Source organism: Echinops telfairi, unplaced genomic scaffold (assembly GCF_000313985.2).
Source record: "Echinops telfairi isolate 266 unplaced genomic scaffold, ASM31398v2 ScPeMD7_7;HRSCAF=31, whole genome shotgun sequence".
NCBI lineage: Eukaryota > Metazoa > Chordata > Mammalia > Afrosoricida > Tenrecidae > Echinops > Echinops telfairi.
In genome coordinates this window covers 23,658,514-23,677,851 of record NW_022103904.1, presented here as the reverse complement: position 1 = coordinate 23,677,851, position 19,338 = coordinate 23,658,514, and the positions used below count along the sequence as shown (strand labels likewise).

At 42.0% G+C, this 19,338-nt stretch overlaps 1 protein-coding gene across 1 annotated transcript in view; it reads left to right on the top strand.

The window, feature by feature from the left end:
• Window positions 1-19,338, top strand: part of ADAMTSL3 (ADAMTS like 3) — a 411,606-nt gene that overhangs the window by 162,283 nt on the left and 229,985 nt on the right. The window contains exon 6 of the mRNA XM_045286295.1: window positions 5,851-5,977. Within this exon, the coding sequence (XP_045142230.1) occupies window positions 5,851-5,977 (127 nt within the window). The remainder of the gene's footprint in view (window positions 1-5,850; window positions 5,978-19,338) is intronic.

The following is a 19,338-nucleotide window of genomic DNA, read 5'->3' as shown; positions in this document are numbered from 1 at the left end:
CCAGAACTCACTAACATCTTTCACCCCAACAGTAGACTCGCCAATTTCTTGTGTGTTGCCTAGCTAGTTGGTCTTCCTTTCTCTCCCACCCTTGCTCCCCCAAATTTGATACTGCCTGGTGACTGATGCTCCCAAAGCTCAAGGCTTCCAACTCCATTCTACTAGTTTACACACTGCTAGTGATTTCCCGTTACAGTCACCAGCTTTGCTTTAAGCTCTTCTACTACATGTTAGCACTTATCAATAGGATGATCCGTTTTAGTTGTGGCTTTACAAGTTTTTGACGATGAGCATTTATAATTACATGCACACCTAGTTGCCATTAAACAAAATTATTCTGGGGGTCAGAGAGAACTCCCTGGACAAGGAATCGCTTTGACGCAGAGGTTTTGAAAAGTTGAGAAGGAGTTCGTTACACAGAGACGAGGAAAGGAATCCTGAGCAAAGGATTAATAGCCCGGTGTGTTTCCGGATCTATGACTCCATCTATGGAGCTGAGGTGGAAATGTGTACTGTGGGACATTAGTAGATGTTAAGGCTAGAGGCATAGTCAGAAGAAAACCAAAAACGAAGTCAGCTCCATGATAAAAATAATAGCAACCAATACCTACAAATTAGGGTCAGGGAGACGGCTCAGGAGAGGGCAGCATTTCCCTGGGTTGTACAGAAGGAATCCATGAGTTGGTGTCCACTCAACACCAACAACAACACCTACTGGGCACTGACTATCCATCAGTCATTTTCTAAACTCTTCCTGTCTTGCCCTTGGGCATCCTAGAGATTACCGACAGTCATTATCTCCATTTTATTTGTAAGGACATGGAAACTTGAAGAGGGCAAGTAATTGTTCCAGGTTGCCTAACTAGAACATGAGTGAGCTGGATTTTGACCTCAAGCAACCTAACTCCAAAATCTATTTTCTTAGTCATTAAACTATACAGATGTTCCTTTTTGTGTTGTTATACGGGTCACTGAAATTTGCAATTAAATTTTTTTAAGTGTTTCTGGTAAAGATAGTCCAGGCAATAAAAGAACCATACCTAGGCATCTTAGAACCAAGGTTGGAACTCAAATGTTTCTACATGGCCCAGAGGGGAAGCTGCTGGAGTGTGGTGACAGGGAGGGACGAGGGACATTGTGAACTGGAAAGTGCTCATCCATGTTCATTGTGAAGGCATCAACCATGGACAAAGGTGACAGCACTCTTATTTGTCAGCAGAAGCTCATAAGTTGGATTTTAACATGAAATTTCTAATTAGTAAAGAATATCTTGCTATATGAATGCCCATGCTTTGTCCTTAACGGCTCGTTTGTTCTCCTGTATGGATAAGGAACCCTAGTGACCCCACGGCTGAGTGCTCTGCTCCAAGCGGCTCCGTGGGAGAAAGACCTGGTGATCTCTTCCCATGGAGATAACAGCCTAGGAAACCCCATCAGGCAGTTCTGCTTCCGACACGTGGGCTACTATGAATCAGAATCAACTTGATGGCATACAAAGGTGATATAGGTTAGGTTTCTCCATAGTCCTAGATCTCTAGATGGCACAAATGGTTTGCCTGCTGAATCTGCCGACCAGCACCTCGGAAAAAAGACTTGGTGATCGCTTTAGAAAAGATCACAGCCAGGAAAACTCCGGGTCATCGTTCTATGTTGTACCACATGGGTTTGCCAGGGGTTGGAATGGACTCGGTGGAAATGGGTTTGGATTCTTCTTCTTCTTCTTTTTTTCTTGTAGTAACCCAATACCAAAATGTGTTCCTACTGAGTCACTTTGGATTCGTATTGAATATAGGACAGAGTAGAACTGCCCATGCTATTGGTGAATATGATGAGAAAGGCAAAGTTTAGTGAAAATGAGGGCATTTTCAAGATCCATTCTGTTTTATATCCTATGAATCACAAGGCAACTAGACTTCATTTTCAGATATGATTTCCCCATGATATTTTCATATGCCTTATTTGGCTGCAAGATTTGGATGAAATGTAACTTTAAAAATACTATGAAACCAATATAAGAGCTCAGGGAGGTATTCAATTGCCCAAGATCTTATAAGGGCCCTAAACACGCTTCAAAACAAGCCCATCCTAGCTCTTAAGCCCACACCCTTCCCGGATGATCAGATAAAGGGCGAATCTCATTCTCATGAAATGCTAAGTGCTCAGGGACATGAATGTGTGAGGACAGAACTTGGCCCAGGCACAGGATCGCTATAATTTAATGGTAGAATTACTCCCCTGGTAGAAAGATACACAGACACAAGTTATTCTTTGAATCCCAACCATGCAAGTGTGTGTCCAAAATCACTCTCTTAAGTTATTCCACATGCACTTGTGAACATTAATATCATGGCTTCTGCAATTGGATTCTTCACTGTCCAGCTGCTGGGGCTAAAGGTGAAGAAGGCAGAACATTTGGGTTAAGATTCTGGTGACCTGGGATTCAGTCCCATTACTAGCACAATATACCAGGAGGCTTCAAAAAGTTTGTGGACAAATTTAATTCTCTTGTAAAAATTGTTGTACTGTGAAGTAGATGATCATCCGTTTTATATTCAACAGTTTCATACACATTTTGTTTCCAGTCCTCCATAGCATTCCGGTCAGTGCCCATCACTTGTCCCCTCTTCTCTCTGGTTCCGCCCTCCTGCTTCCCTAACCTTTCTAAACATGGTGCTTGGGTCAATGCTGCCCTGTTGATCCCGAATGATTGGTTAATCCACGGTGTGTGGAAGGCATCAGTGCTCTTGTCCGCTTACAGACCTTTCTAACCTTGAATTTGTTTGAACTCCTGCCGTACCGGTTCATTGTGTGTAATACAGAGACCAAAGATATTGCCAGCATCCTAGGATTGAGGAGACACGGAGTTGAGATTGGCCTGACATGGACTTGGCATCATGCCCGGCACAGAGTAAGCATTCACTAAAAATCGGCTGTTAGTACTCACGTGGATTCCTAGCTTTGTAAGATTTTACTTCATCTTCAGGGGAAAAGAGCTGCAAATTAGATGGATTCAGCTACTAATTATTTCAGTCCCCGCTACAATTTTTCTGCCCAAATGTCTCCTAGCCCATGATTGAATACTTATTGGATAACTGTGACTTTTCAAACTTCCTCATTTTAAGCTAAATTATGCTGAAATCTGTAGTTCTTGACATTTGGAAAAACGCAGAACAAATCTAAACCCTTTCCTCATAACAGCCCTTTGTGGATTTGAAAATAACTCTATTGACAGGTTAAATGTCCTCAACTTTTTAAACTTCCTTGGGAGTTTTCGGACCACTCCCTGAAGCTTTCATTTGATCTTTTCCTTCCTGTTAACACTAACGTTTTGTGAATAATCCCCTTTAAATGTGGCTTCTCCTTCCTCCCATTTGATTTCCTTGTCAACACCTTGAATATAGAGTCTGCTTCAGTCACTTCCCAAACTAAAGCTCAGAGGCTCTTCCCAGGAGTCAAAACAAAATGAAAATCAGATCATTAAAATGGACCCATATTTATTGAACAGTTTGCTATCTTCTGACCACTGTACTAGGAACATTACATGCATTTTTCTCATTTAATCCACACTAGAACCCTATTCTAAGGAGCCTTGCTTGTGTAGTGGCTACTCGTTGGGCTGCTAAACGCAAGGTCAGCAGTTCGAATCACTTGTGTAGTGGCTACTCGCTGGACTGCTAAACGCAAGGTCCGCAGTTCAAAATCACCAGCTATTCCTCAGGAGAAGAGTGAGGCTTTCTACTCCCATGATGAGTTATAGTCTCGGAGACCCACAGGGCAGTTCTACCCTGACACACAGGGTCACTAGGACTTGGAATCGACTAGATGGCAGTGAGTTTGTTTTGGTTTTTAAGCAATATCCTACAAGAAGTATAACATAATATCTCCATTTTGCTCTTGAGAAATAATGAAGTTCCTAGAGTTTGAGTGGGTCAAGAACTTGCCTATAAAAAGTGGCAATGGAACAGGGAGGGTCCAGGAGCATTGGATTTAGAAGTGGGCTGTTTATTTCCCATGTATCTGAATGCTAGGTATATAAATACCTGGGTGGTGAAAATGGTTAATGACCTTTGATGCTAATCAAAAGGTCGGTGGTTCAGTCCACCCACAGGAACATTGGAAGAAAGGGCTGGTGATGTATTTCCAAAGAAGTAGCCTGCAAACGATGACCCTTCAAGGCACAATTCTACTCTGGCACCCATGAGTGTTCCCAGGAATCAGGATTGACTAGACAGCAACTGGTTACAGGGGTACAGATGCGTGAATGGGGAGCAAGATTAAATAATCCGTTCAGTTCATATACCTGGGCAAAATCACGTCAAAGATGCATACATTAAAAGGAAAGTATGTAATGAGGCTAGTAGTCTAGCATATATATTATAAAAGTCTATTATATGTGTGTGTATGTATTATGCATATATATAGAAAATAATTCACAAGACATAGAAAGATAGCATATTTCATATGAGACATCCTCTTCATTAGTTTCTTATATTTATTAAATTGCCTATAAAATAGATGTATTTAGACATATTGATAAATGATCAAGCTATGTAAGTATAGGTACAGATGATAGAGATAGCAAAGAGATATAAACAGGGAATTATAAAGAAAAGGATAGAGAGATATAGGTGTACTGGGGTAGAGATAGAAATAGAGAGGGAAAATTAAAGGAAAACTATGGCCCAGAATGCTAGACACCAAGTTCAGGATAATGGTTGTGTCTAGGAGGAAATGAGAGACAAAGACTAGTGTGTGTGTTTGTGTGGGTGGTCGTAGAAGGGGGGGAAATTACTGACCCACAGTGACTCCTGTCTTAGAAAGTAGGATTGCCCCACAGGGCTTCTTGGCTGTCTGCTTTATGGAAGATCACCTTGTTGCCCCGGGTGATTTGAAACACCAGAACCAGGTCTGTAGTGGAGCACAAACCATTTGCACTATCTAGAGTGATAGAGGGAGCCCTGGTGGCATAGTGGTTATGAGTTGACTGCTAATAGTGAGGTCAGAAAGATGAGGCTTCCTTCGCCTGTGAAGAATGACAGTCTTAGAAACCCTCCTGGGCAGTTCTACCCTGTCCTACAGGGTCACGATGAGTCACAATTGACTAAATAGCAGTGAGAGGGAAGTCGAAGGAAGGGACTTCAATTGTATATACAATTTCTTCTTTAATTTCTGTACTTATACAAGTTATATCTGAATAAAAATATAAGTAAGAGAAGGAGAATGGGGGTACAGTGAATCCTCGCCACTTCGCGCTTCGACTTCCGCGGCTTCACTCTTATCGCGGTTTTTGCGTAACAGCGCATGCTCTGTCATTACTGCCACTGATTGGCTCATACTGTACACGCTTGATGCCATAAATAATATAATAAATAATAAATGATCATTGTAACGTCCAAAATGTTTTACTGCATTTCCCCTTTTTCGTTTAATAAATTGGGTAATACGAGTGTAATGGTGACTAAAGGGTGTTTTTTCATGTCCTCTATGCTCTAACTACGAAAATATTTGATTTACAAATAAGGAATCCTACTTTGCGGAATTTCATTTATCACGGTAGGGTCTAGAACCGATTAACCGCGATAAACGAGGGTTCACTACATAGAGGAAGAGTTCACGTCAGTGACATTTCTTTTCTTTTAAAATGATCTGTGCCTTGCATAAGAAGCTTATAAATTATAGTATACTGTAAATGTTATATCGTTCGACCTTATACTGTGTTCTCATAAAATAGGACTAATTCACATCCACGTCTTTAAGAAAGATAATAATAGTCATAAGCTTCCTGAAATAGCTCGTGCTTCGCCTCCCCTGTATCCCTGTCCACTCTGACCACCATGCTTCTCTCGGCAGGCAGTGGGCTGTGATCGTCAACTGGGCAGTAAGGCCAAGGAAGACAGTTGTGGGCTCTGTGCTGGCGATGGCTCCACCTGTAGACTCGTGCGGGGACAAGCCAAGTCTCATGTTTCTCCTGAAAAAAGTAGGTCGAACACCCAACACTTGGTTACCATAGAACAGAGCATGCCTTAGATTGTCAGTTATAAGGACACCATTTCCCTACTACTAAGCTTTTTAGTTGGAAAGACCCTTTGACCAGTTTTCCGAGTCACATCTCTTACAGAGTGCATATGGGATTTTTGTTCCTGTGACCGCTGCGTAAGACCGCCTGTTTCTTAAAAAATTTGCCATTTCAGGGTATTACTGTTTTTTAAGTATGTGTCAGTTTGTTCCATAAACCATGAATAACAATTTCTTTAAATTGGCTTCCTGTGATTGCTGACAAGATGGAAGCGATTGTCTTCTGTGGATGGGCCATGTACGAGTTGCATGTTTCAAGGAAGTATTGAGACAATGTACCCATTTTCCTGGTTAGAAATGGCTGTTTCCCTTACTGACTGAGTTTTCAATAGATTGAGAATGTTAACTCTTTGTTACACTTATTAAGGTTGCCGTTTGACTTTCAATTTTGTTTGTGTGCTTGAGAACTAATAAGGTTCTGAGTTTAAAGTTTTTTGAATATTTCTGTGTGTGCTGAGAATTGCTGCATTGAAAAAATTATTTAATGTAGTATTAAACTGTTTCTGAAAAGGGGCAGAGAACCAGTCTTGTAGGCTTTGGAAGCTATGTTGTCTCTGTCCCAATTACTCAACACTGCCTATGTAGGTAAAAGCAACTACAGATAATATGTCAACAAATGGGTGGGGCTGTATTCCAATAAAACTTTTAAATAGTCTGCAGGCTATATATGGCCTTAGGTGGCAATTTGTTGACCTTTGCTTTAAAGGGAAAAAATGATTCACCTATGTTTTCTGCCAGTACTTATTTTCCTCCTGTAATTCATTCTAATTCACTTTGATGTAACCAGGAGAGGTAGAGTGTGGAGATGGATTTTCAGGCAGAGGAAAACAGGATATTCAAAAGTCTTTTGGAAGACATACTAGTATGTTGCCCAGGCTTGAATGAACATTATATGTAGTAGAGAACACAGAATGGCATGCAGAAGCCAAGCATGTTCCATGTTTTGCTTCAAATTTCAGGTTAAATTCAGGAATCATTAAAGCAATTTAGGCAGTGGAGTGACTTGATTAAATTTGTGTTGCAGTAAAATAATTCTAATTGTAAGTGAAGGTCAGATGACCTGTGCTGTAAGCCTGGAAGGAGGGAGTACAATTAGGAATCTTCCCTCCTCCCCACCTCACTGCCAATCTGGATGGTTTGGAATGATGAAACACTGGCCCGTGGCTTTATGGAAGGCGATGAACCGATGAACAGTGTGCTAGTGTGGGTAGACTAAAGAAACAAAATTCATAAAAAATCTTATTTTATAAGAGAGTTTTATATAAAGGGTAATTATACATTAAGCATCCCAACCAAGCCCAGTCCAAGCCCGTAAGTCCGACATTAGCCCATGTGTCCGACACTGACCTACAAAGTCCTCCTCAAACTCACAAAAAACATGAAAAACACGCAATGACGCTGACTGCAGGAGGAAAGCCTATTCAGTGAGCATGTAAGCATCTCAGCGCTGGCAGGGGTCTCCACGCAGCTGCTCCAGCACCCAGGGCTGCATCGGGGTAGGTCCATGTGGCTTCTCCTCAGGGATGTCTCACAGGAAGTGAGCCTTGCTGGCTGAGGCAGTCACACAGTGGTCGGACCCTCAGAGCGCAAGAGACCAGAGAACTAGAAAGGCAAGGCTCACGGAGCCATTTATCTCTGCGCCCTTCAATTAATCCCACATGTGTTTATCAGCCAGGTTGCCACAATAAGCCCTAACTATCACAAACAGGAATAGACAGGCTGAAGAAAGATATAGGTGGAATCAACACAATTGTAACTCTTTGAAACAAGATTATAATATTAAACAGTTCATCAAAAACAAACTCATTGCCATCGAGTCGAGGCTGACTCCTAGTGACCAGTGGACCACCCCCCACCCTCACCGTTGATTTCCAAGACTGTAGCTGCATAGGGAAGTGGACTAATGCAAGTTTTCCAGCTAGAGGAGCTGAGTGGACATGTTTGCTGTCCATTTGGATAAGGCATTCCTAAAGAGGAAATACATATCAAAGGTAAGAGCACTCTGAATTTCCATACTCTCCAAAAGTTTGGCCTCATGAATTCTCAGCACCTTGATGGCTTTCTAATACCTTTAAACAGATTTTGAAGGGCATCTTGTTTGTGATTGGAGGACTGGTCACGGATTGCTGGTAGCAGAGCCCTCTGTTGGCGCTATTTTGTTATGCATGTGTAAAAGTGCATGTGTAGAGTCTATCAGGAGAAGAACGCCTGAAACAAGGTAGTGAGCCAAGGAGGAAGTCAACAAAGGACTGCTGAGGAGGAATGGGAGCAGTAAGTAGCAGTAAGTAGAAGCAGTCGGATCAAAACTTCATACAAGATATCATAGACACCAAAGCAATACATAATTTCTAAAAGGAGCTAATGGCCGGTGAATGTTGTGAGGTCAACATGAATACAGGGTCTAATTGTTTCTCGACCATAACGTGAGTGCTTTCAATGATTTGCAATGTGTTGATGAATAAACAGAAGGTGAGAATAGAAGGGAGGATTTGACCCAGACAAGAAGGGACATACCAACACCCTGTCAATAGTTGGATACCTGGACAACAAACGCAGTTGGGGTTGATGCAGAGAAATTAAGTGAATCCCAGACTCTTGGCTTTGACTGTCTCTCTTAATTCAGATGAAGCCCTGGTTGCAGCTAACCACAAGGTCAGCAGTTCTAAACCATCTGCCGCTCCTTGGGAAAATGATGAGACTTTCTACTCCTGTAAAGATATACAGTCTCAGAAATGCACAGGGGCAGTTCTATGCCATCTTATCCGGTTCCTGTCAATTGGGATTGACTGGACGGCAGTGAGTTGGGTTTGGGGTTTGGATCATCAGGAAGGAGAGTGGGACTGAGGAGAATGTTATTAATGAGAAAAGGAGTGGAAGGACGCCAACAAGAGCGTGACAGTTTAGAGAAGCACTGGCAAGAGGCTGGCTCAGACAGGCGTCTGTGAACTCATAGAAGGTTGAATCTCTGGATTTCATAGGGGAGGAAACTTTGAATGTTGGTGTATTAGTAAGGAATGTATCCTATTGAAAATACAAATATCCCAACGTATAAAGTAGTCTGCTGTCTTTTTTAAAAAGAAGTCTGGAGTAGGCAGGCGAAGGCTAGGAAACCATTCTATATCTTTAAGGGACCAGAATCTTCTTTCTTCTTCAAGGGTGGCTTTCATCCCTGTGATTGGAATATCACCATGGATTGATTATTCATGCCTCACCGCTGCATCTCCCAGGCAATGAAGAAGATAGTGCAAAACACAGTGTTTTGATCTTATATTCTCTTTGTTCAGGGAGCGAAGCCCTCCCCAGGGAATTTTGCTTCACTGGCCAAAACTGTGGCACATGATATCCTAGATTCTAGGGCAACAAGGAACCAAATATTTAAGGTCCCACCCATTCTGTTATTGCTAATATTAATTGAATGCTTGGCCAGTCAAAAGAATTCTCTTCAGCTATCTAGCTTTACTTCACCAGCAACTTGCATTGTGCAATTTTGTTTTGTCAAATCAGTTTTACAGATGAGGAAGGCAGGACAGGAGACATTAAAAAATATTGTTCATCATTGATTATGGAGGGAAGTTGTTAGGAGCTCAGTTTGGGACCAGGTTGCCTGCATTTACCTTCCAGGTCTATTGCTTCCTGACTAGGAAAGCAGGGCAAGTTAGATAACGTGCTCATGCCACGGGCGCTCTCAGTTTGAACTGAGAAACAATAGAGCTTCCTTTGTAGAGTCGCTTTTAGGATTATATAACTCAACTCAACTCCAAGTAGTCTCTGACACCCAGAGAGGGCTCACTACTGGCTTTGTCATTATGAGAAATATTATTTATTTGGGTTCCTAAAGATGTCACACCTCTTACACACGTTGAATGTAAATGTGGGCCTTTGTAAACAGATTTTTAACTCAATCCTTGAATCAATCAAAAGCTTCTTGTAAAGAGAGCTACAAGTGGGTAGGGGTGCTATGGGTTGGCACGGACTTGGTGGCAGTGAGACTAATGAGGATGGAGGACACTGTGGACATGTCAGAGAGGAGTCACTTCTCCCCATGGCAACCGAGCCCGTGCCAACTCATACCGACCCCGTAAGGCAGAGCAGAACTGATCCGGAGGGTTTCCGAGGCTATACATCCTTACAGGAGCGGATTGCCTCACTGTGCTCTGAGCCGCTGGTGGGTTTGAATGGCTGACCTTGTGGTTAACTGTAGCTTAACCCTTAACCCACTCCATTGCCAGGACTCCTTGAGTAAATCATGGGGGAAGACGATTTAAAGAGATGGACTCTCTTGGGAAGGGTTAATTCAGGAAGGTTTTTGGATCTAGAAGATTAAAAGAGAGAGAGGGGAAAAAGCTAGCTTCGGGTGTTGGGGAAATGCCCGGAGCTAGAATTGGCCTACAACATTTTGGAAAGCTCAGCAGAAAAAAATCTTGTTTTGTTAGGGTCCAAGAGAGATTAGAACTGGAGATAATTTTAATTGAACCAACATAGAAGTCGAGTGAAAATGTGTCAAGAAATCCGTCTTTTTCGGAGACAGACGAGGCCCTGAGATGAGAAGGGGTAGGACGGGCTGATCTCTTTGCACTTGGTAATTCTTCCCTCGCTGGGAAGGTAGTTCCTAGTGTCGCTCTCTTTTCCCCTTTCTCTTTCTTTGTTGATCCATTTTTGAGCAATAGATCATTTTGAGACGGTGTTGAAAGCTTGGCAGATCCTCTCCAGGAAAAAGCTCATGTGCACACGGGCCGCCATTTTGGTTTATTTGGGGCGACCACAGTGTGTCCCAGCCCCTGATGCCAAGTCAAGACTTTCCAAGCTAAGAACTCTCAAAATACCTATGTTTTAGATCATTGTCTAAAAAGAAAGGGACACTGAAGGCCCCATCAGATCACTGAGCACAGCGGGGAGCAAGGAGCAGGGGCATGGGGAAGCCAGGGGCGTCTGCACATTCCTGATCTCTCAGCAGACTCTATCTCTAAGTATTTGGGCTAAAGCTCCAGCTAATGAAGATTCATGCCTCCACAAAAGCATGGTATTCCTCAGTCTTGATTTTCCTTTTGGCCTCTTTAGGTCTGCTGCCGCTCCGAAGCTGGCCAGCTGAAAGCCAGTTTTGGCTGGGTTTGTCCATAGACCATATGGAAGCACTTCCATATAATCATGCTTTGTGTGAAAGAAATGTGGGAATTGAAGCCATGTCCCCCCTGAGTGTGCATCACTGGGCCTGCGGAGCCCACACAGCTCCTATGTCCACAGCTTGCCAAGCAATCATTTCCTACCTTCTCTGGGACGCACACTGAATCAGGTCATGGCAGTGAAACGCTGTTGGCACAGCTCTGCTCTGGAGAAAGCGCACAAGGGTGCACGCAGGATATCACTGCTATCATGCAGCGAGGCTGAGTCAAGGTGGAAGAGCCTGCAGCCAAAACCTTTGCTATGAGGAAAATAAGGACGTAATCCAGATACAACACACACGTTTCCTGTTCAGAGGGAGGAGGAGAGGCTGAACTCTCAACTGGCATAAATAGCTTTGCATGTTGGGAAAGGGAACTGGCGGCCCCTCAAGCTTTTAAGAGAGAAAACTAAAAACAGCAACAAAGGAGCAAACATGTCTATTTGGAGAGTCTTGACCTGGCCTTGAGCCCTGGTGGCATAGTAGTAAAGCTCTTGGCTGCTAAACAAAAGGCTGGTAGTTCGAACTCCCAGTCACCCCACTGGAAAGAGATGTGGCAGTCAGCTTCCATAAAGATTAGTAAAAACTCAAACCAAATTTTTAGCCAGTGAACTGATTCTAACTCATAGTGACCCGGTAGGGTAGACGCTATAGAACTGCCCTCTAGAGTTTCCGGGGCTGTAAATCTATTCTGGAGTAGTCTGCTCATCGTTCTCCCATGGTGGGACTGGTGGGTCCAAACTGTCAACCATTCTTGATACAAAGGTCTTTCTTTCACATATATGAGTGTCTCTGGATTTGTTTCTCTAGTCAACCCAGTCTGACACATGTACAATGGAATACTGCCTTATTAAAGAATAATGGTGAAAATGTGAAACACATCATAGCATATTTTTGAAATTTCACTTTTGATTTCTTTTTTGACCCAGTAGCTTTTTAATAATATTTTATTTTCACATACTTATTTGTTCATTTTCTCATTCTTCCTGTTACTGATTTCTAGCATCATATCTTTAGGGCAGAAAAGATGCTTTGTATGATTTCAGCTATTTTTTAATTTGTTGAAGTTAGCTTTGTGATCTAACATAGATATAGGTCTTTTTTTTAAGCTAGAATACAGGTCCGTTTTTCTGTAGAATGTTTCATGTGCATTGGAGAAAACTTTGTATTGTTCTTCTGTTTGGTGATTTGTTCTGTAGATGTCTGTTAAGTCCAGTTGGTTAACAGTGTTGTTCAGGTCTTCTATATATATGCTGGTTTTCTTTATAATTGTTCCGTTCGTTGTTGAAAGGGTGTGTTGAAATGCCTTATTATTATTGCTGATGTGTCCATTTTCTCCTTAGTCCTGTAAGAGTTTAATTTATAAACTTTCAAATTCTGACATAAGAGTTTAATTTATAAACTTTCAAATTCTGACATTTTGGTTTATGCCTTCTTTTTAACATTTAATTAATTGCTTTAATTGTTTAATATAAACCTTAAAGACATGTCTTTTTTTCTCTTTTTATTTGTTTTTATGAAATCACTTTATTGGGGGCTCTTACAAGTCTTGTTACAAACCATACATCCATTGTATCTGACATATTCATACATATATTACATCATTCTTTTCTAGACATTTACTTTCCATTGAGCCCTTGGGATCAGCTCATCTTTTTTTCCCTCCTTCCCCAACCCACCTTCCCAACCAAACCCTCATGGCCCCTTGATAGGTTGTAGACTATTAATTATTTTCACATCTCACACTGACCGCTATCTCCCTTCCCCTCTGGTTTCTGTTGTTCTTCCCCCTGGATGAGGGTGTGTGGTTCTGTGCCATTCATTGTGATCGGTGCCCCCCTCCCTCCCCACCTCTACCCCCATTCCCCCTACCCTTTTGATATTTCTATTCCCGTTCCTGTTCCTGGGTTCCATGTGTTGTGAGTTCTATCTCTTGCCTATACCTAGGTACTTGCTCCCGTCTAGTCTAGATTGGGAAGCAGCACTGAGATCACGATAGCAGGAGGGTAGCAGGGGGGTAGGGGGGAGGAGGCCTCCAGGGATCAGAGGTATATTGTGTGACCCATTAGTGCTCTACTGCACCCTGATTGACTCACCCCCTCCCTGCAACCCCTCTGTGGGGGGATGTATCATTGTCCATAGATGGGCTGTGGGTCTCCTCTCCAACCCCCCCTGCATTCTTACCAATGCATTTTTGTTTGTTTGTATGTTTACTGTTTGTTGTGAGCCTCTGATGCCCGTTGCCCAGTCTCCACACCTCACAATTGCACCGGCTGGTGTGCTTCTTCCATGTGGGCTTGTTGCTTCACTGTTGGATGGCCGCTTGTTTAACTTCAAGCCTATAAGACCCCAGACACTATATCTTTTAATAGCCGGGCACCATCCTCTGTTTTCACCACATCTGCTTATTTACCCATTTTGTCTTCAGTGTGGGGGTGGGTTGGGGATGAGCATCACAGCATGCCAGTTTGTTAGAACAAAGTGTTCTTGTATTGAGGGAAGGTGTGAGCCGAGGCCCGTCTGCAGCTTCATTGTATTGTCCTATAAATATATGTACATAGGCCAATACTACTATTATTATGCCTTCTTGTTGAATTTTCCTTTTATCATTGTACAATGTCTTTCTCTCTTATAATTGACTTTGACTTAAGTTCTGTTTTGTCAGATTTAATATCGCCTCTCCTGCTTTTTCAGATTACGATTTCCTTTATACTTTTCCTCCATCTTTTGATTTTTAACCTACTTATATTTTTGTCTCAGGATTATATGACTGGTACATATAATCCATTTATATCACACATGATTATCAATAAGGATGAATTTATTACAGCTAAATAGTTTCTCTTTTTTACTTTCTGTATAGATCTTTTGTGTATAGATTTTCTTTTCCTTTCATTTATTATTGTTTTTTATGAATTTATTGATTCTTTTTCATTTTCTACTTCTATGATTTGATTAATAGATTACATTTCTTTGTGCTGACTGTGTAACCTACATTTAACATCTTACACTTAAAACAGCTTGCTTTGTCTTGCAATTGCCTTTAACGTCTCCTTAAATGTGAGTTCTATGTCATTCTCCACTTTTGTTTTGATGTTTATGTGTCTGATAATAGAAAAATGATATGCAGACACTGTTCAAAAGGAATATCATTGATTCTGTTTTCCACAAAGCAGTGGAATTGGCCAAGAATTATGTAGCTTAAAAATCCTTTACAGATTCTCTTTATTCTTAGGCTAGAGTCCAAACACCTTCCGATCACTTTTTAATCCCTGTATCATCTGCTACTTATGCCACCTCTTAGACTGCCATTCTGCCCCTCGTTCACTAGTCTTCAGTCACATTGGCAATTGTGTAAGTCCGGGTAGACTAGAGAAACAAATTCATAAACACTCATATGTGTATAGAAAAGAGCTTTGTTTACAAGAGGAATTGGATATTGAGAAAACATCCCAGCCAAGTCCAAACCAAGTCTGTAAGTCCACTATTAGCCCATATGTCTGATACCAATCTATGAAGTCCTCTTCAAACTCATTAAACACATGCAATGATGTGGAATGCAGGATGATCACAGGCCAGTGGGGTTGTAAGCATCTCAGCACTGGCAGGGGTCTCCATGTAGCTCCTCCCGCTCCCAGGACTCTGGCTGCATCAGGGTAGCTCCATGTGGCTTCTTGTCAGGGATGTCTCTCAGGGAGTGAGTGAGTATCCCGCCTCTAGTGGGCTATTTATTTCCTTAGTGCCTCCAAATGAGGTCATCAAGCTGTGATTTGATTGACAGGTAAACTCCACCCCTTCACTCATAAATCTCAAATTGACAACAGATTATGTAGCTACCACAGCAATCTAGAAGATTCTAGAATGAAAAATGCTTCCCCCTTCACCCATGAAATTTGCATCAACCATTCCTTGAGCCTGGAACTCTCTTCCCAGCATTTAACGGGACTGCTTCATTCTCATCCCTAAGCTCAATTATTATCTGCTCAGAGAATTTTACTTAGACCAATCTGCCTAAAATAGAATCTTATCTTTTCTATTTATTCTCTGCCTTGCCTTTATTACAAAAAATATTTATTTCATGTATTTATTTTGTTATTTCATTAATAAAGCTTTGCAAAGATCCCATCAAGTCTATCATGTTACCACTTCTTAGTATTTGCCCAATACGGATCACACCATATTAGTTCAACAACAGTTGAATGAATGAATACAGACTCTTTGCCAGAGATAATTCTGCTTTCCATTATAGTTTCAGTGGGACTAGAAGATGTTGTGAAATAAAAATCAATTGGAAGCCAGAGTCTGGGGCAATAACCTTAACTTGGCCACTAACTAACTGTGACATTAGGCAGCACTCTTAACTTACTCAAATGTTGAATTTTCATCTCCATAATAACGGTGTTAGCCTAGATTTCTAAAACGTTTCTAGCTCTAAAACTATATTTAGTATGCTAGGATAATCAATGTATATTACTATTAAAGTCCCAGTTCATACATACATGGACTTATTTAAAATAAAACACGTTTAAACATAGCTCTGCAGTCAGTGGACAGCTAAAATCCAACTCTGTCAGTAAACTGCTGGTCACAGTCTTGCTATGATACCTTCAGAGAAAAATCCCAACCAAAGGACGGGCTCCAAGGAGCTCCACTAGACTAGTTGAGTTCAAGACAGAGAACTCAGCTCAGAAAGTTCAGGTACCTGTTTTGTCGGATTTCAAAGTGCTAATATTCATAAGTTATCTCAACAAACCCAGGACAATAATGGGAACTTATTAGGTAGAAGTCTTCAGAAATTTGAAAACTGCTTTCGTGAGAAAAAGGCTAGGAACTGCACCAGGGATTTTTTTTCTTCACCACAACATTGTACCTACTCATTCTTCATACATAGCCAGGGAGGACCTAAAAGAATTTTGTTGGGAAGCCATACGCCATCCACCCTATAGCCTGGATTGTACCCTCTCGGACATCTTTTTGTTTCCCAAACTCCAAGAACCTTCCAAAGGAGCAGAGCTCGAGTTCCAGGAGGGTGCCAAAACTCAGTGTAAATCAATGAGGGTAGATTCTTCAGGGGAATTTAGAAAAATGGAAATATAACCTTCGGAAGCGTATAGACCTACATAGAGTATAGGTCAAGAAACAATAATTTGACATTTTAATATTTTTATTTAATGAGGTTTGTATAATTTTGTGACAACATGTTTGGCTTACCCTCATATTCACCATTTATTTGTTTTTTAAAATGCATATCATAGAATTGAATGGAAGTCAGTATCTAATATGAAGATATTTTTCAACGTTACAATGAAGAGTTTGGGCAGAGAAAGCTGCTCTTCATTTTTAATGGGTCCAGGACATGTTACTTGTGTTTGTCAAAATGGCACAAGGGTGAGTTGGTGTGGGGTCTTCTCTCTAACACCTGGGTCCCTTTTCCTGTCACCTCCTGTATGGGAGGGTTGGTGGGGGTTCAGTGACTCCTTCATTCGCGTGTGCTCGCCTCAAGTCTTTCTTGCACCTGACCTGGGACATGCTACCTTCTCAGTGAAGCTGTGTTGACCTGACCGGAAAGGAATTAAAGAGCTCACATGAACTAACCTCTCAAGCGTAGTTCTTGAGCACACTGTGCATTAAACATGGAAGCAGCCTGTTGGCACCTAAACCCTGCACCATCCAGAGTGACCCAGGTGACACCCACTGACCACATGAGAACGCACTGACCACATGAGAGCTCTGGGATTATTTATAACAATAGGTATCAAGATGACAATGATAATATTAGCAGCTTCCACCGAGTGCATGCGTATTATACATCAGGCACTGTGCTGAGTATTTTTCGTGCATTTATTCCTTACTATAGCCCTACAGGGTAGTTACTATCATTACTCCCTACCCCTATTCAACAAATGCATACATTACCTTGATGAAATTAAGCACCTTCTTCGGGGTCTCATGACCCAGCTGGTCCAGAGTCTGTTGGTTTAACCACATGTTCAAACTGTCTTCTGATGGTGGTTAGAGGAGTATGAGGTGAAATGCTCTCAGAGTGATGGGGCTAGAAATAAGGTGTTATAAAATTCAAAATGAAAATGGAGCATAGGTTGTCTAGATTTGGTTCCTTATTGTGTCCTTAAAGCAAAACATACCTATTAATGCCTACCTCCAGCAGGACATTAGGGTCACCCACGGAGCTCACTCACCATTGTTGATGCATGTCTCGGAGGAGTGCTGATGGCTTAAGTGCTTGGTGCTAACTGAAGGTCATCCGTGTTTACCCCCTGGAAGCCCCGCAGCTGAAAGATGTAGCAGCCTGTTTCTGCACACCTTGGAGACCTGAAGGGGCAATTCTGCTGTGCCCTACAGGGTCACCAGGAGCTGACATTGACTCCTGGGCACATAACAGACTTTCCAGTTGATTCTAATAGGCACTTCTAATTTCCAGCCTTTGATTATGACTATCAGAAGACAAATGACAATTTTATCTGTTCCTGTTTCTTAAATGCAGTATAAAATGCAGAGAACAGGAGTTGCATCATTTTATTTTAGAGCAGTGGTCTCAACCTTCCTAAGGCCACGACCCTTTCATATAGTTCCTCATGTTATAGTGACTCCCCCCAACCATCAAATTATTTTCGTTGCTACTTTATCACTGTAATTTGGCTGCTGTTATGAATTGAGTGACCCCTGTGAAAGGGTCGTTTGACCCCCAAAGGGGTTGCAACCCACAGGTTGAGAACTGCTGCTATAAGTCGTTAGACGCTGTGTGTAATGTAGCCTCCCTTTTGCTAAAGGTTATCCAAAGCAAGCCAAGGAATCAAGCACAAAACCAGCATTCTGCGGCAGCCAGCTGCTTGGCATGCCTTTCCCTCCTTCTTCTAAACGTTACTGACTGTGTCCTTGTTGTTGGAAATATCCTAGTAAAACACGCACCAATCCATCAGTTCCTACCGGTACCATTCAAGTGACATGAGCGATAGTCTTTGGGTGGAGAAACCGTTCTCACCCCCTTTTCCTGAGTTGGTCCTCCCTCGTGAACATAATCACACTGCCTCCCAAGGTTTTTGCTTCATCTCTCAAATCACTGTGGTTAATTTGAGCCCATCTTGGTCGTTCTCCAAAAATGCAATGCTCGAGATAGACCTTATTAGTCGTTATGCTAAACTGTTGTTCTATTTAGAGTTGAAACAGACTCAATAACAGTGAGTTATTGTTCCTTTTTTTTTTATTGTTCCATTTTAAGATGACTTCAGGGAGTATTTTTGATTTAAGATCTAAAGATGACCCCTAGGCTAATACTTTCAGCGGTGCATCCACCCTTCACGACTCCAGAAACCTAGAGTTCGTAAGTCTTTAACATTCGATTCTACACTTCCCCCTTTTCCTCAGTGTTTTCTATGGAATTTTAAATGAAAGTGTTTAGTAATGGGAGCCAGACACCAACCAGTTCTTCTAGTTCCATGGCAGCGGAGGTTCCAGTTGTTCGTGGGGGCCATTCACCACACATTCCATTCCCTCCTCCATTTCCTGACTCTTCTTCCTCTGTTGCTCCACGTGAATAGAAACCACCAGTCACTGAGCCTTAAAGACCCCGGCCACTCTGCAGTGGTAGAACAGAACTCCCTGCCACAAACGGATGCCGACTCATAGCAACTCGTTAGGACAGGGTAGAGCTGCCCCTGTGGATTTCTGCAACTCTGGACAGGAGTAGAAAGTCTTGTCTCTCTCCTGGGGGATGCCTGGTGGTTTCAAACTGCTGACCTTGCTGTTAGCAACTCAACACATAAGCACTACACCATCAGAGCTCCCAAGCGTCTATTTTCAGGCAAATTAACGGGAATGCCCGTGAAACCATGGCCCTAAACCTCCAAACCGAGGAACCAAATCCTATGAGATGTTTCCTTTTATATAGGGAGCCTCAGCAGCTATTCTCCCCCACCCCCATTCTTTTTCTAGATATAGTTATCACATAGTTTTTACCAAATTTAACTTTTTGCAGGTATACAATTTTTTGACAGCAATTAAAATAATTGAATTGCAACCCTGCCCGCAATCATTGAAATATTGCCATAATTGTTAGCCCCCATTCCCCCTGCCACCCAACTCTCATA